This window comes from Onychomys torridus, chromosome 4 (genome assembly GCF_903995425.1).
Source record: "Onychomys torridus chromosome 4, mOncTor1.1, whole genome shotgun sequence".
Lineage (NCBI taxonomy): Eukaryota > Metazoa > Chordata > Mammalia > Rodentia > Cricetidae > Onychomys > Onychomys torridus.
In genome coordinates, this window is record NC_050446.1 from 2,989,385 (window position 1) to 3,005,346 (window position 15,962).

A 15,962-nucleotide genomic window follows, 5' to 3' on the forward strand; every position below is an offset into this window, starting at 1 on the left:
CTCCACACATGACTCCTCAGGGGATATCCTCATTAGTGTTGTCACTTGGAGGAAAGTCTGAATCAGACTGGCCTGTAGGCATGTCTGTGAGGGGTGTCTGAATTATTAACCTGCACAGGAGGGCCCAGCACACTGTAGGGATGCCATCTCAAGGCAGGTAGTCCTAGGTTGTTTAAGAAAGCTAGCTGAGCAGGAATCTGTGAGCCTGCCAGCCAGCAAGCAAGCCAGCAAGCAGCATTCCTCCATGTTTTCTGCTTCAAGTACCTCCTTGAGTTTCTGCCTTGACTTCCCTCAAAGATGGACCATGACCTGGAAGTATAAGCCAAACAAATCCTTCCTCCTCCTAAGCTGCTTCTGGTCCAAGTGTTTCATACAGCAACAGTGAGACTGGAATAGGGACTTCCTCAAACAGGGTTCCAACTGCGGGTTCTGACCTTGAACCAGGTCTGTCAACACTTGGTAGAGATTGCTGCAGGTGTCTGACCAGCCTTGTGTTTAACATGCATTCTCCCATTAGAGCAGCCTGGCTGAGGCTGAGTTCACAAATGCATATCATTCCACACTGAGTTTCTGGAGTGAAGTCTAATAATTAGTCTGATAAAACATATAGTGCAGTTGTTCTAATATTAAAATAGCATGCTTATAGTGTGTGCTATATAGAACTTGCATGAATTTTAAAGGTAAATCATAAATTAGGAGACAGGTTTTTCTGTAGCCTACAGAGTAAGCAGTTGTCTCTTACTGTCCATCTCTGAGGGTTCGTTCATTGCCTCCTCCCTTTGACACACTTTGGGGACAACACAGGTGAGCTCAGCAGCAGTGAACCCAGAGCAAGTTCGTGACTACTCTGGACCTAGGGGTCTTATTCTATAGAGTGGAATGCAGCCACACAGGCCATAGGTGTGTGTGTGTGTGTGTGTGTGTGTGTGTGTGTGTGTGTGTGTGCATGTGCGCATGTATGTATGTGCACATGTGTCTACACGCGTTTATGTGTCTTCATGTGTATGTGCATGTGTGTGTGCATGTGTTTGTGTGCATGTGTGAGCACGCGTGTGTGTGCATGTGTGTGTGTGTGCATGTGTGTATGTGTTGTGTATAGAATTAATCAGGACCACAGGGAAACACCTAGTGTATGGTAAGTGATTAATAAATGTTAGTTACTTTCTACAACGGTTAAAGAATGTCATGAAATTTTGCATATAGTTCTATAAATTCAAACACACACAGAGGGAGGGGAGGGAGGGAAGGAGAGAGAGAGAGAGAGAGAGAGAGAGAGAGAGAGAGAGAGAGAGAGAGAGAGAGCGAGCAGCGAGCCAGGGCCTACACAGGGTCTGGTACAAACCTGACAGCCAAGCCAAACAGATGACCCTAGATCTCCTCAGCAAACATGATCCAGCACAGCAGAGAGTTGCTCATTTGCAGTTCTCTGCGGCATAACCACCTTAGAAAGAAGTCTCTGACAGCCCTCAGCCCTGTTGTTACCTCTTGTCATTTAACACCTCAAAGCCACACTCCTCTTCACTAAAGCAAATAATTGGGCGCTGTGAGTTGGAAGCCACATTTTCCTAAAGACTTCTCCAGATGCAGTTTATGGAGACTGCTACCAACCTTCCAGTCTTGGTAAGATGGTAACCCCATATCTTGGTGGCCGCTGTTGCCAACCACTTTAGCAAGCCTGAAGTCCTAAGATGGCTTGAGAAGGGCATTGCATTAGTTTGGGGGCAGGGTGTGGGGCAGGGTGGTGCATTGGGCAGAAGGAAGGACATAGGCTTTGGGGTCGAATAGGTCTGGCTCTGGGACCAAGTTTATTGGTCATTGGCTGTGTGTCTTTGGCAAATCCTCCATTAGTCTCTAGTCCCAATACCCTTGTGTGAGCAGTAATCCTGCCTTCTGTGGTGTTGTGAGTCCAGGGTATGGTGTATCATAAGCACATGGCTCAGGGCCTGGATTGAAGGAGCTGCTTGACTCTTGACAGGATTGCATAGTGTCTGTGAGTGCCTTAGACATAAAAGCCACCAGGGCCTTCTAGGGATGGTGAGCAACTCCACAGTGTCATCCATGTCCCACCTCCTTCCTGGTCACCCACACTAAGCATGTTCTGATGGTTTCAAGGTTGCCTTATGGTCACAGGATGGCTGCTCAAAATCCAGCCACCATGGTGGAGCACTAGACTGAAAGGAGGAGGAGGGGGAAGTAGCACAGTCTCTACCCTGCTGATGAGTTGGACCCCTTAAAAGCTGCCCTGCATGTGAGAGCAATGATTCCTGCCTCCATTTTGTTTGGTTTTTTGTTTGTTTGTTTGTTTTTTCGAGACAGGGTTTCTCTGTGTAGTTTTGGTGTTTATCCTGGAACTCACTCTATAGACCAGGCTGGCCTCAAACTCACAGAGATCCACCTGCCTCTGCCTCCTGAGTGCTGGGATTAAAGGCATGTGCCACGCCGCCTGGCTTCTGGCTCCATTTTGTTGGCTACTTCTAGTTACATGGGAAGCTGGGAAGCCAACTTTGTGTTATATCTAGTCATTCATTTATTTAGTGTGTGTGAGTGCAGTGCACACATGTCACGGCATGTCTATGACGTCAGAGGACAGCTTGCAGGAGCCAGTTCTTTCTTCCCAAAATGTGCATCTCAGAGACTGAACTCAAATTGTCAGGCTTGGTGGCAAGCATCTAGAGTTTGGCCTATAGAGGTGTGTGTGTGTGTGTGTGTGTGTGTGTGTGTGTGTGTGTGTGTGTTTTCTTTTAAAATGTATAAAAACTGCTGTCATTATAGTGAAAAGGAGAAAGAATAGGACAATAGCTAGGCAGTCTGTGCCTCTTTGTGATTCTTACTTGAGCCTTGGAACATAGAGGACCCTGGTCTGAGGCCTGTGGAAGCACATGGGGACACAGTGAGGTGGGCGAGCTGGTGCATTTCATTTGCATAACATGGCCAAGGCAAGAACATTCTGGGCCTGCCCAGCTTCTGCACCATGACACAGAAGTCCCCATTCAAAACCTGAAGGACTGAAATGCCAGCTGAACTTCACATGGGGAACTGTCAGAATCTGCAAGGAATGCAGATCCTGTAACATGCTGTCTATGCCCATCTTTTCCCAAGTATGGGGACAGGACATTCAAAGACAAGTTAAAGAACCTTGCTTCCCTTCGAACTCCCAAACTAACTGCACATGGGAATCGACTCTCCACTTCAGCCTTTGGCAAAGTCTGAAGCAGCGACCAAGGGCTCCATGGCCGTGGCTATGAACAGAGCAGCGAGCTAGGAATAACAACAGGGGAGGTTTTATCTACCTGGTGGAATCCACGGGGGGCTCCTGGAGGAGGCAATATTTGTCCACAACTAGCTGACATTGGCTGAGCAGTAGGCAGCAAGGAGAGCCAGCAGAAGGATTTCATGTGGCCCAAGCTGAGAAGTGAGGATGGTGCGTAGTCCAATCTGCAATGGACCTGAGGATCTGTGAACTGGGCAAGGACACAAGATAGACAGGGAGGAGATGTGGAGACACTGGGAAGCTTCCAGTCTCAAATGCATCCGGGTCTCCCCTCCCTCCCCACTGCCCCAAACACACTGTGGGCTCTGATGGGGAGTGGCTGGAGAAGCTGCTCACCAGCACACTTGATGTTACCAGAGATTTGGGTCTCTTCAAAAGAAGCTATGAGTGCTTATTTTTATGTAAAATCTCCATATTCAAAGAATGGCTTAAACCATGTGTGCATTCCATCAAAACAGGACTGCCCATGGAGGCCTCCAGTGAGTGATACTTGGTGTGAGAACCCAGGAGGCATCTATGGAGAGGACCTCCACATTTACACAATCCTGAAGAGAAAACAGAATTAAGAATGTTTCTAATAGGCTGGGTGGTGGTGGCACACACATTTAATCCCATTACTCAAGAGGCAGAGGCAGGTGGATCTCTGAGTTCGAGGCCAGCCTCATCTACAGAGCAGGTTCTGAGACAGCCAAGGCTGCACAGAGAAACCCTAGTTTCTGATAAAGATAACTCTCAGGTCAGAAGACCTAATGACAAGAATATCCCTGCAAAAGCTGTGGATTTGACAGGCTCTGTGGTCCTCACCACCACTGGAGGTGTTTGCACGAGAAATGGATTTTTCCAAGGCTGGGGGTGTTAGGTTGTGAAGCCACCACTTCCAATCTGTGGTTAGCCAGAGCCGTCAGTGGGGCTGTGGCAGAACAGGAAAGTAAAGAGCATCTTCAGGTCACCAAGAGGCAGCTCGAGCAGATGGACCCAGACAACAAGGCTACCCAGCAAACACCTGTCCTGATTAAGGATGCAGGAGGAAGTGGATGAAACACTGCACTTGGTAACAGACGTTTCCTTTAAAAATGTCCCAAGAAACCCCAATGACAACTTAATAGTAAAATATGATAATTCTCTGCTTTCCAATTTATCTGGGTATGTTCAGTCTTGCAGATTAAATTTTACCACCTGCTAACGACTGTTCTCTCTCTCTCTCCTTTCCACTTTGGTTTAAATGCTGCTTCGTTATGAATTAATAATATTTATGCCATATGCTGAATTGAACCAAGTGCCCTTTGCAAGAGCGCTTGGAAGGAGACATATTCCCAGCCCGGTGCATGCTTCTTCAAGGTTCCCACTCGGATGCCTGAAGTGGAACTTGGCTTTCATATCTGCTACCCACTCTGTTTCTCTACACATTCCTTGAAGGGAATGAGAAGGGAAGCGAATAATAAACGGTCTGTTTGGATTTGTTTTCAGTGTCCATCTCTCAGAACTTGCAGCATAGATCAGCAGTTTTCAGGGCGAATTATGCCAGTGCACGCCCGGCTATGTTCCACTCGCTCCCTGAGAAGAGAGCTAGCAAGCTGTCGCTCTCTTGTCTAGACACTCTAACCAGCCTCAGGAGCCGAGGAATAGCAGCGCGTCATTGCTGAGAACTGAGCTCCTCTTCTTACTTTTTTTATTTTTTGGAAATTTTATTTTATAATAATTGCCAGAGTGAGGAAGCTTCTCTTTCTCAGGAAAATAAAAGCTGTCTAATTGATTCTGCAGCTTGGCAGCCTTTCTTGAAGAGAAATATATTTGTGTTAGGCTCCTGCCAATGGGTCACTAGTTGGGGGTGGGGAGCCATCAGATGTAATTTACAGAGGATGCTTTTTCCATCGTGTCCTGCGTTTTCCACTCAATGCAGTGCGGGACTCAACAGCTGGCCCCAGCCAGGCTCATTCCTAGGAAGCTGCAGCTCCTGCACCCTGAGACCATACTCTGAAATCCCTGTTCCACCACTCTCACTGCTTCTGATCCCAGATCTCCTTCTGAATTAAAGGACACATTTTTCTTTCTCCTTTTCCCTCTCCCTTCCCTTTTATTGTACGGAGATATTAATATGCTCCATAATGGATAGCTGTAGGGGTTTTTCTCGGAGAGGCATGACATGTTAGAATGTTCTAGAATAGAAGTATAAGGAGCCAGCTTTCCCCTTTATCATTAACTCCTTAGTGACTTTGAAACTGTCCCTTCTGTGACCATTCCTTCCCAGAAATCTTGTAAGATTCTTCTTCACACCCTTGAAAACCATGGGTGGTTTAAACTGTTGCCACCTCTTTCCTCCCCCTGAAATACTTAGTTTTACTTGCGCGCCGCGCATGCGCGCGCGTGCACACACACACACACACACACACACACACACACACACACACACACACGCTTTTTTTTTTCCACCACAAAGAAAGATGGACATAAAAGAAATTCTATAAATAGGATTTTGTAGAGTATAAAAAGTTGGTCCCTAAATTTCCCATGAGACGTAGGCAGTTAGAGGAAATGGAATGATCATTTCAAAGCTTCCTACACGCTCAGGCTCCTAATGAACTTGAATGATTTGTGATTCTCTCCCATCATATGTATTCAGATTTCCTTCCATTCTGAAAAAAAAAAGAAAAGAAAGAAAGAAATGCACAAAAATCATCACGTTCAGCTGTTTCTTCACCACTAGGCAAGGCTTTGCTTGTCATTGGCTTCTTCTCCACATGAGCCTGGCATGGAGCAGCAATACCTGGGCCTTGTCTGCTAGGTGGCCTCGAACCCCTCAGACAAATGAGAACTTCTATGGCATGCTCAAAAACAGGCAATAGCTGGGTGGTGGTGGCACATGCCTTTAATCCCAGCACTCAGAGGCAGAGCCAGGCAGATCGCTGTGAGTTTGAGGCCAGCCTGGTCTACAGAGCAAGATCCAGGACAGGCACCAAAACAATACAGAGGAACCCTGTCTCAAAAACAAACAAACAAACAAACAAACAAGAACAGGCAACAAAGCCAAGGTCCCAATCCTTCATTCCTGTTCTAGAAAATTTCTAGCTTCTCTCATACCCTATTTCTCAGAGTGCTCTTCCACTAAAGAATTGACCCTCCACCTGTTCATTGGATAAGCTTGTCCCGGCATAAGGGGAGGAGATTGTGCCCATGAACTACCTGGTCATCACACTCCTGCACGTCACCTTCTGAGAGTTGTGTCACCCTGGGCCCTGAATACTGCTAACCTCCGTGGCAGATGAGTTCTGTATTCAGTGGCTAGATGGATGAAAAGCCTTATTCCAAAGACTTGATGTTAGCCTCTATTTGAGCTCACTGAGAATGTCTGGTAGCCAAAGGACAAACCCAGAAGCCCGTGCCTTCCTGAGACCCTGGTTATCTCCCAGAAGCCTTCTGTCACAAAACTTCCCAGCAGGTGTCCAGCCCTTTGGTCACTAGTCGGAGACTTTGTATCTTGATCCTAGGCTCCTCCTGGGACCCTGAGCTGGGCTACCTCCCCACAGCTCCTGAACCTTCTCTGTCTCCAAGGGGAGATGGGATACAGATTTGTGTGACCTTGGGCAAATCCTGACCCTCTATACCCCACTGAAATGGGACTGGGGACCCCTCCCTCACATATGCTTACACAGATTCTGAGACCTTGGGAAGGAAAGGACCTTGCTGATGGATATGGTGCCCAAGAAATACCTACAGAATCCAAATCTCTTTAAGCATTTCCCATCTGCTGCAGCCAACATGGATGGTCCACCGCTCTGACTTCAGATGTCGTAATCAACTGTATTTGGCAGTATTGCTGGGGAGGATGAGTTACTTTGGAAAGGGGGTAAATGGAGAATTCTCCTTGGTAAATTACGGCTTCTGCTAATGGTTTGACACTTCTATTTTCTTCCTGTCAGGAAAAAGAAATAACTATATACCAGGGGTCAGTTCAGTTTCTGTTTTTATCCTTCATTAACCTGTAGATCAGGGAAGGCAGCGCTCCACACTACCATGGAGCAGGTAGTCCTAAGAACACTGACCATTAGGGAAAGGTGATGGGCTTTTCTCAGTGAAGCTTTGGAAATGTGCAGTGAACACTGACGGCATGGCTCAAGAGACTGGAATATTGTCCCTAGCAGAACCTAGTAGAGACAGCCACCTCTGTGATGGGTGACGTGAAAAGATCGGCGTCCACTGACATGTTTTACTGAGACTCAATAACTGTGCGCTGACATGCTTTGAAGTCTGCCATGGAGCCTTGTGATTGAAATATGAAACAGGGTGTGAATTGTCGGTCTGGAAAATGCAGACAGGTGGGAAGAAAGGAGAGGAAGAAGGGGCAATGGCATGCTCACGGCCACCGTGGTTAAGGAGTGGACCTGAATTTGGACAGGAGCCTCTGGGTGCCAATCATGCTTGCCAATCAAAGCTTCACCTGTCTGGTGCCCATAGGAACTGTTCACACAGGGACAATGACAAATGGGCAGTCAGACAAGCACTGTGTCACCAGCTGGGGTCACGGATGTGACACATTACAACTGTCCAGAAGTGTTGGCTGTAGGTCTAACACTCCGACAGCTGGCCCAGAGTCCAGCCTTCAGGATTCCTAGACAAAACCCAACTCCCAGAATGATCACGTCCAGAGTGGGGTGGGGGAGACGGACAAGCTGCCCTAGGCTCTCTTGACCTAGGCATCAATACCTCAAAAGATCAGTGAAAATTTGGTCTGGTGGCCTGAGAGGAAAATGGAGAGTGAGAGCAGATGAGGACTGGGGATGCCACGAGTCTCCCAGGCATCACACAGGTCCCCACAGACACTCGCTGTCTCAGCAGCCATGTGGGCAGGTGCTGTCTTCATCCTGAGATCAGGAAACAAAGGTGTGGAGAAAGGCTTAAAAAACTACCCACAATCAAGCATCTAAATGCTGTTCACCTACTTCTGTGGCTTAGACAGCATTGCTGCTGACATCAGACTTAAATCTCGTTCTTTGGCTTCCCCACACATGAGCAAAAGGAGCACCAGAAGCAACCACCCTCCCCTGGCTCCAGATGACCAGGAACAAGCATGCAGCCCAGGATGGAAGGGCTCTCCAGTGGCGTGGGCCCCACCTGGGCTTTCTGCTCTGCGTACCTGGGCCTGTACAAAGCCATCAGGGTGGCAGAGTCGGACGTAAAGCGGGACACAGCAAGCCTCTTGTCCTCGTGTTTGGCCTCAAGTACTCATCTGGTGAGATCTGGAAGGAATGGCTCCCAGGCCAGTGGTGATTTGAGCCACTTCAGTGGTGAGCGGTCTTTGCCAGGCCACGTGACCATGGCACCGATGGCTGCCTGCACTGGCAGGAGAGGGCAGTACTAACATCCTGATATAGTCATAAGAAGATGAACACACATAAAGGAGGAGTATTTCTTGACTATGGAGTTCCTTGGGCTAGGGTGTGGCTCAGTTTAGAATGCTTGCCTAGCATAGATGAGGCTCTGGGTTCCACCCCAATATCACCTAAAAAAACAGGTGTAGTGGTGCACACCTGTAACCCCAGCACTTGGGAGGTAGAGACAGGAGGATCATCCTCAGCCATATAGTAAGTTTGAGGTCAGCCTGGGCTATGTGAGTCCCTACTGCAATAATATAATTAATAATAATAATAATAATAATAATAATAATAATAATAATAATAATGCAAAGAAAGAGTCCTGCCACCTTTGGGAGTGGGCAGGGTCTTGAAGGCTGTATGAGGTGCAGCTGACAGGAGGAAAACACTGGAACAGGTAGGCCAGAAAGGGGAGTGGCTTACCCATGTTCTCAGTGGCAGAGCCAGGGTTTGGCTCAAGCATGGCTCTCCACAGTCTTGCTCTCAACAGGCCATTCATTAGCTCCTAACTAAAGCCATAGTCTCCAATCCCCAGGCCTCACTTGCAACCTTCTCCCCGCTCTTCCTCTGCTGACCTCCAAGAATTCTGGGGAGAAAAACATGGCCTGAGCAAAGACACATTCTCCATTTGAGCAGCTCCAGTGGTTTAAACAACAGACTTCTCACAGTCTGGAGGCTGGGAGGCCAGTGCTGAAGCCCTGGCAGAGAGGTGGCTGCTGAGGGCTCGCTCCTGGCTTGTTGCATCTGTTTTCTCTGTGGTGAGGAGCAAGGAAGCAGGCAAGCTCTCCTCTCCTTAGAGTCTTTGTACCAGGACACTAATTGACCTGCTAGGGCCCCACCAACATGACCTCTTAAGCTCCAAAGACCCCACCTGTGGGTTTCGCGAGGGCACAAATGTTCAGTCTCCATAGGCTTGAAGGAGAAAGAGCCAGACGTCTTCACCATAGAATGACACGTTTCCTCTCCCATTGTGGCAGGAACTGCAAGCTGAGCAGCAGCAGCCTATCCATGGCTGCAGTGGACATCCTCTACATTGATATCACAAGGAGGTGGAACTCTATGACCCTGGACCAGCGGGACTCAGGTACCTGATGGCTGCCTTCACATCCCATGGGCCCTTGCCCAGGGTGTGGGGAGGATCTGTGTATCTTCTGTCCTTTCATATTATGGAGGTGGGAAGGAAGATAAATTGAGTGGAATTAGCCCCAAGGCATTGTCTTCTACCATGGTTGTGCAACCCCACCCCAAATTCCAGTCCCACCATTAGCCTAAGGCTTTGACTCCATCGCTGCTGGAGGTAGACTGCTGGTTACTTAATTGTTTGTGGCTCTGCATACATTTGCTGAGCACACAGTGGCTAGGCCTTGGGTAAACTGGAGAACTTGGCTCTTGCCTGAAAGGAACTCTGTGGGGTTGAGACAGGTGAAAAATGGCACTAACATAGTAGGAGCTGGGTGGACCAGGATGGGGATGTTCCTCTCCCAAGAGGAGCCCACTGGATAAACTAGTGACGAAGGTGAGGATGGCTCTGAGCAGGAATGTAGGCCTGTCTACACACGAACACGTGAAAAAGCCATTGAGCCTAGGCTACCACAACCGGCTCCAATGGAGGACAAAATAGGCAAGGGGATGGGGTTGTGGTAAACTTTAAATATCACACCAAAGACTTCAGCTGTGGTAGCCCACACTGTGTTCTGTGTTTTCTTTTTGATTCTTCTGCTAGGAGAATCTACCTCTGAGTGGGTAAGTTTCCCATCTCCATCCTCTGAGCAGTTTAGTTCATAACTGACATTTGTATAGTTCATCACAAAACTACAAAGATTCTCTCATTAAGTGTCCCCGTGACGCAGCACAGAAGGTATTAGGAGCCTCGTTTCACACACAGTAAACTGTAACTCTAGTGACTGAAGTTGTGCCGTGACCATGATCCGGGTATGTATTGCCACCATCCTCCCCTGCCCTCTGCACCCCACCTCAAACACACAGAGGCCACACCTGCCAGGGTGTCTTGCTCCTCCTGTGAGTGGTGGAGAGGATGTGAAGTCAGAAGCTAAAAGATCTAGATGAGAAGTGGCTATGCCATCTCTTGCCAACATCAGACCCAAAGCCATGTTGCCTCCTACTCTGGAGTTTCTCATCTGTATATATATGTGTTCTCTGAAAGGCCCTGAAGGCTCGTATATCAGTGGCTACTAATGCCTTTGGGGTCACTGCCAACCATTTAAGGTGGTTAACCTTATCAGTGGGTTCTTTCCTGTCTTACTGCTGGGGGAGACTCTCAGGAGAGGCTGTGTGACCACCGTTGGCAACTGAGGCAAATCTGCCCCAGTGTGGGCTAGAAATGCCAACCACAAGGACACAGCCAACCCATCCTGCAAAGTGCTGCTACTCAGAAATCACTTGAGGTTAGCTTCATGTTTGATAATGATGCCACCTCAAACCACTTGTTGGCTGTTGCCTCTGTGCTGGGCACGCCACACACTTTACATGGGTGGCACCGGCTACAATTCTGGAGACAGGTCTGACTGTGTCCATTGTACAGAGGAGGAAATTGAGTCTCGGAGGTACAAATGATAAAATAATACTCAACCATAAGCCCACATGGCCCCCTGTCTGGGTCACTGCCCATTGTTGACGTGGTGGTAAGATGGCCAGACTGCTTGCTGCCTGGCTTAATTCAGAAGCCAAAGTCAGGGGATGCTAGCAGTCACTGAGTCAACAAGGTGAGTATACATCTTCAGCTGACAGGGCCTTCCAGCCTCCCCAGCATGAGAGGAGGAGAGCACACCTGCAGAAGGACGTGAAGGCAGGACCCTGTGGAGGGGCCAGATGAGTGGGTAGGGGTGGCAATGGAATTATTAAATATTGAAATTGATCAGGAGTCTCAGCAGGAAGCTATTTATCATGTTCTATTGCTTCCAACCAGCATGGCCATCTGGCCCATTGTTCATCCCAAATAGCTTTGCATGTATTGTTTGCTCCTAAAATCGTTCCCTGTAAGCAGAATCCATAGAGGGCAGGGAGGGGGCTGTCCACAGTATCAGCTTAGTAAGGGGCTTCTGGGGTCTGCCAGGGTCTCTTCTTTGCTGACCAAGCCAGGAAAACGAGAAATATTCTTCTATTTACCATGGCTGAAGCTTGGGCTGGGCTCCCTGGGACATCTGCACCTGAAGGTGTAGAGCAATAACTATAGGTCTTGCAGGCCATTTCGACTTCATGAAGGCATTTATTGTGGTTTATTCTTGTAGCTTTGATATGCAAGATCACACCTCATTTTGCAGTTGAGGATCCTGAGGTTCCAAAAGCAGAAGGGACTTGTTTACAGCCTCACAGGCAGTTAGTGGCAAAGGCAAACTTTGAAGGCAGGCCTCAGCTGCCTGGCCCCAGGCACTGTCTCTAATCTAGAAGCACACCAGGAAGTGTCTGTCCCCTGAACAACTGGGGAGGAGACTGGGCTTGTGTGGCAGGACTCAGGTGATGCAGAGGCAGGGAGGTTTGCTCACAATGGCACTGTGTGTTTCAAAGAGCTGGGAGAGAGAATTATGAGGACCCCGGGACAGAGAAATGATGGATAATTAAGATGATGGATATGCTAATTAACTGGATATGATGTCACATGTGCTCACGTGGACTAAATATCACATTGTGTTCCATAAATACATGTAAATATTATATATCAACAACATTTTCTTTCAAAAAGTCACTTTACCCAGCAGCACAGAACCCATGGGGACATAACTAGAGTGTGTATGTTGTGGTGTCTTGTCCAGCTCCCACCTCTCCTACCCTTGTCTTTGGAGCTAATTTTCCTGTTTCCGTTGTTGCTGAAAAGAAATGGCAGAGGCTTGGGGCCTAGGAAGTGGGTTGGGTATTAAAGTCAGGAATGGAAGCCATTCTGTGCCGGTGGAGACGGAGACCCTGTTATCCCAGCCACTGTTGCCTCCTTCAAGACCTTCCCCTCCCTCCCTCCACCCCAACTCTCAGCAGGAACGAGCATCTAAAGCCAGCTGCCTCACAAGGACCGTTCAGGACACTCCCAGAGCACAGCAGAAATCTGTGCCTGGGTGTGGTTCTTGCTTTTGGCATGAAGCAGCAGAAATACCAGAGAGAGAGTGAGCCCTTCTGTCCCCCTTTCCTTCCTCCCTCCCTCAGTCTCTCCCTTCCTTCTCCCTCCCTCCTTCTCCCCTCCATCTCTTCTCTTCTTTCCTCTTCCTTTCCTGGTATGGAGCCAAGGGATCCTCAGTCCTCCATCCCAGTTCTGTGCTGGCCAGTGTGTCTGTGTATGTCTATGTCTGTCTGTGTGTCCCAATTAGTATTTAAATAAGTTGACAAACTGAAATTAAGGTCACCACATACTCAAAACGGAGTTCTGAGTGGGAAAGTCACAGCCTGTAGACGCGGTGGCCTCGTTGGCAGGGTCTTTCTTCCCACTTCTGGATGCCCAGTGTGATACACCAGCCCAGCTGCATAGGCTTGCCATCCACGCAGTAGCAGCTGTGGCAAAGCGCTATGGGACCCTCCCTTTCCCTAGAACCCACCCAGACCTAATGAGCCTGTCCTCAAGAGAAAGGGTAACCCAGCCACATCACAGTTCACAAGTGAGAGTGTGTGAACAAAGGCAGCCTATGTTTGGGGACTTTTCTACTGATATGGAGGAGAAAACTAGTCCTGGAAACGGGTTAGGAAGAAGTCAAAAGTAGTCAAAAAAAGCACTCCCACTAAGATGGCTCTCAAGCCATCCTCTCCAGCAGCCTTGGCCTGACCACAGGCTTTGTTTCCTGGTGGGCCTCTGGTGTGTAAGCGTCTTCCGCAAAGGACAACTTCAGCTCTCATTCCTCAGGTAGCATCCACCTTGATTTTCAAAATGAGGTCTCTCATTTGCCTGGATCTCACTGAGTAGGCTAGTCTAGCTGGCGGGGGGAGGGGGGATCCGCCAGTCTCCTCCTCCCCAACATTGGGATTGCAAGTCTGTGCCAGCACACCCGGGAGGTTCTGCATTAGTTCTTTGTTTGAGTCATGCCCGCAAAGCAAGGCTTTTGCCCACTAAGCTCTCATTCCAGCCCTGAAATTAGGTATTTTTAGTAATGGAATGAGGACCCAGAAGGCTCACCCAAAACAAAAGCTAGACCTTCACAGTAACAGCCTCTCACATGTGGCTCCCCACCTTGGCCCGTTCCGCTCCTCCCCCACGAAGAGCCCTTGTCTGTCCCATGGATAATCTCTCTAGCCTGCTCAGGAGCTTGGGGGAACTTAACAATTGCATCCCACTCTCCAGCACCCCAGTGTAACTGTCATATTTTCCCCCAAAATTAAGAATTTTCATTTCTATCCTTAGAATTTCTAGCAGAACACAAGTCTAAATGAGGGTGTTATCAGCAAAGCTGGAATGCCACAGCCCTCTCCTGGGCTGAAACCAAATGAGGAAACCAGTCTGTGGGCAGAGATGCAGTGATTTCTTATAAATCGCACTCACAACGTAACCAAGACTTTGCTCTCTGCTCCTGCCAGCCCATCTCTGTGTGAGAGATGAGGACCGCATCCCGATTAGGCAATAAACTTGTCCTTGTTGCTGGTGCAACAGTCACCTGTATGGGGGCACTTGGTCCCAGCAGCAGGCATCACCCTCTAACAGTCGACACTTGGGGGCTCTGAATCATCTGTTTTCTTTGCAGCTAGGTGTTTTCCTATTTGAGAAGGGAGCTGGGCCAGGTCTGGCAGCACACACCTGAAATCCCAACACTTGAGAGGCCAAGACTGGCAGAAGCTGGTCTGTGCTATCCAAGGAGACCAGTCTCAACAAAATGTAAAAAAATAAACAAGTAAAAGGGAATTTAAAGGTCCTTCTCAGGACTCAGAGAGGGAAGTCTAAGAATGCATAGTTTAATATCTGATTATGCTAGGGACCTTTCCACCAAACAAACACTTCATCTCCCTTCTGAGTCCCTGAGCTACCTGTCCCCTCCTCAAGCAGTCCTGGCTGTGAGTGGCCTTCTTTTTCCTTTTTAAGATTTATTTATTTTATGTGTATCAATGTTTTGTCTGAGTATATGTATATTTACCATGTGTGTGCCTGGTCTTTGCAGAAGTCAGAAGAGGGAGTTAGATCCCCTGAAACTGGAAAGAATTATAGATAAGCTACCATGTGGGTGCTGGGAACTAAACCCAGGTCCTCTGCAAGAGCAGCCAGTGCTCTTAATCCCTGTGCCATCTCTTCAGCACTTGAATGACATTGGACTCTAGACCCAAATGGGGGGTCCACCCTGTGCTTGATAACTTGCCAGCTAGATGGTCCTGAGCAAGCTGCCTAACTTCCCCTAAGGCCGCCTGCCCATCATCTGCAAAGTGAGTGTGATCCTGGTGTCTGCCTCCAAAAGCAGTGGAGAGTGAAGCTTCCTCCGATGGTGTCTACCTGTGTCTGCCAGCTATGCTCACTCAGAAAGCTAGCCTGCTGCCATTGTGATTCAGCATGCCTACCAGGACCCTTTCCAAGGCACCTGCTCCTTTCAGGTCTTTATGGGTCTTGGGGAGTGGGTAGGAAGAAAGATTTCCTCCAGTCTGGTCAGCAGGGTGGGCTTTTTCAACACTTGACAGTGCAGGCCTCTCAGCACATTCAGCTCAGACAAGGAAGTCTCGAACCTGCCTGGCCCCGCCTTAGGATGAAGCGTGCACCGGCTCATTCTGAATCATCTTTCAACTTCAAACTACCGCCAACTCCTTCTCATGGCAGGATCACCATTCCATCTCTGGGGAGGGAGTCCTCCCTCACTCTAGGCAGAGTGCCAGCCACCTCAGAGTTCTTCACTAGGGTCCTTGCTTCTCCCACAGAGCCCCTCTCCTAAGGGCAAAGCTAGGGCCTTCCTCCTGAGAGAACTCTTCGAAGTCCCAGGTTGGGCTGGGACCCTTGTCATCTGTTCCACTCACAGCCAGTGCTATATAGTGCAGTACCTGCTGTCAGTTTAAACCAACCAGCCACTGCTGGGTTCTCCTGTCCTGCAGAAGCCTAATGTTGTGCCTGGTGCATAGTTGATGCTCCACACACAGGCACTGGGTGGACCAGACCCTGCCAGCCAGCTCAACTTGTGGGCGTCTGCAGCTCACTGCCGTCTGTCACCAAATTTCCTCAGTCGACTTATGCAAATCATGTGACGCCTGTACTTTTTTCAGCTGGAACATGCTCCTACTGAAACGTATTTAGTTGATGATGTACTGAAATATTTAAAAGTATTTTTACTTGGAATGCTTAGCAAGACCTCCCTTATGCATATACATGGCTGCCCTACCCCTAGGCCGGAATCACGCAGCACTTCCCCGTCCACTTTCTT

General features: G+C 48.6%; 1 protein-coding gene across 6 annotated transcripts in view; it reads left to right on the forward strand.

Moving 5' to 3' along the window:
* Positions 1–15,962, forward strand: part of Ttll11 (tubulin tyrosine ligase like 11) — a 214,227-nt gene that overhangs the window by 161,770 nt on the left and 36,495 nt on the right. For all 6 annotated transcript variants that reach the window (XM_036183851.1, XM_036183850.1, XM_036183854.1 and 3 more), the window contains one exon: positions 9,618–9,724. In XM_036183851.1, the coding sequence (XP_036039744.1) occupies positions 9,618–9,724 (107 nt within the window). The remainder of the gene's footprint in view (positions 1–9,617; positions 9,725–15,962) is intronic.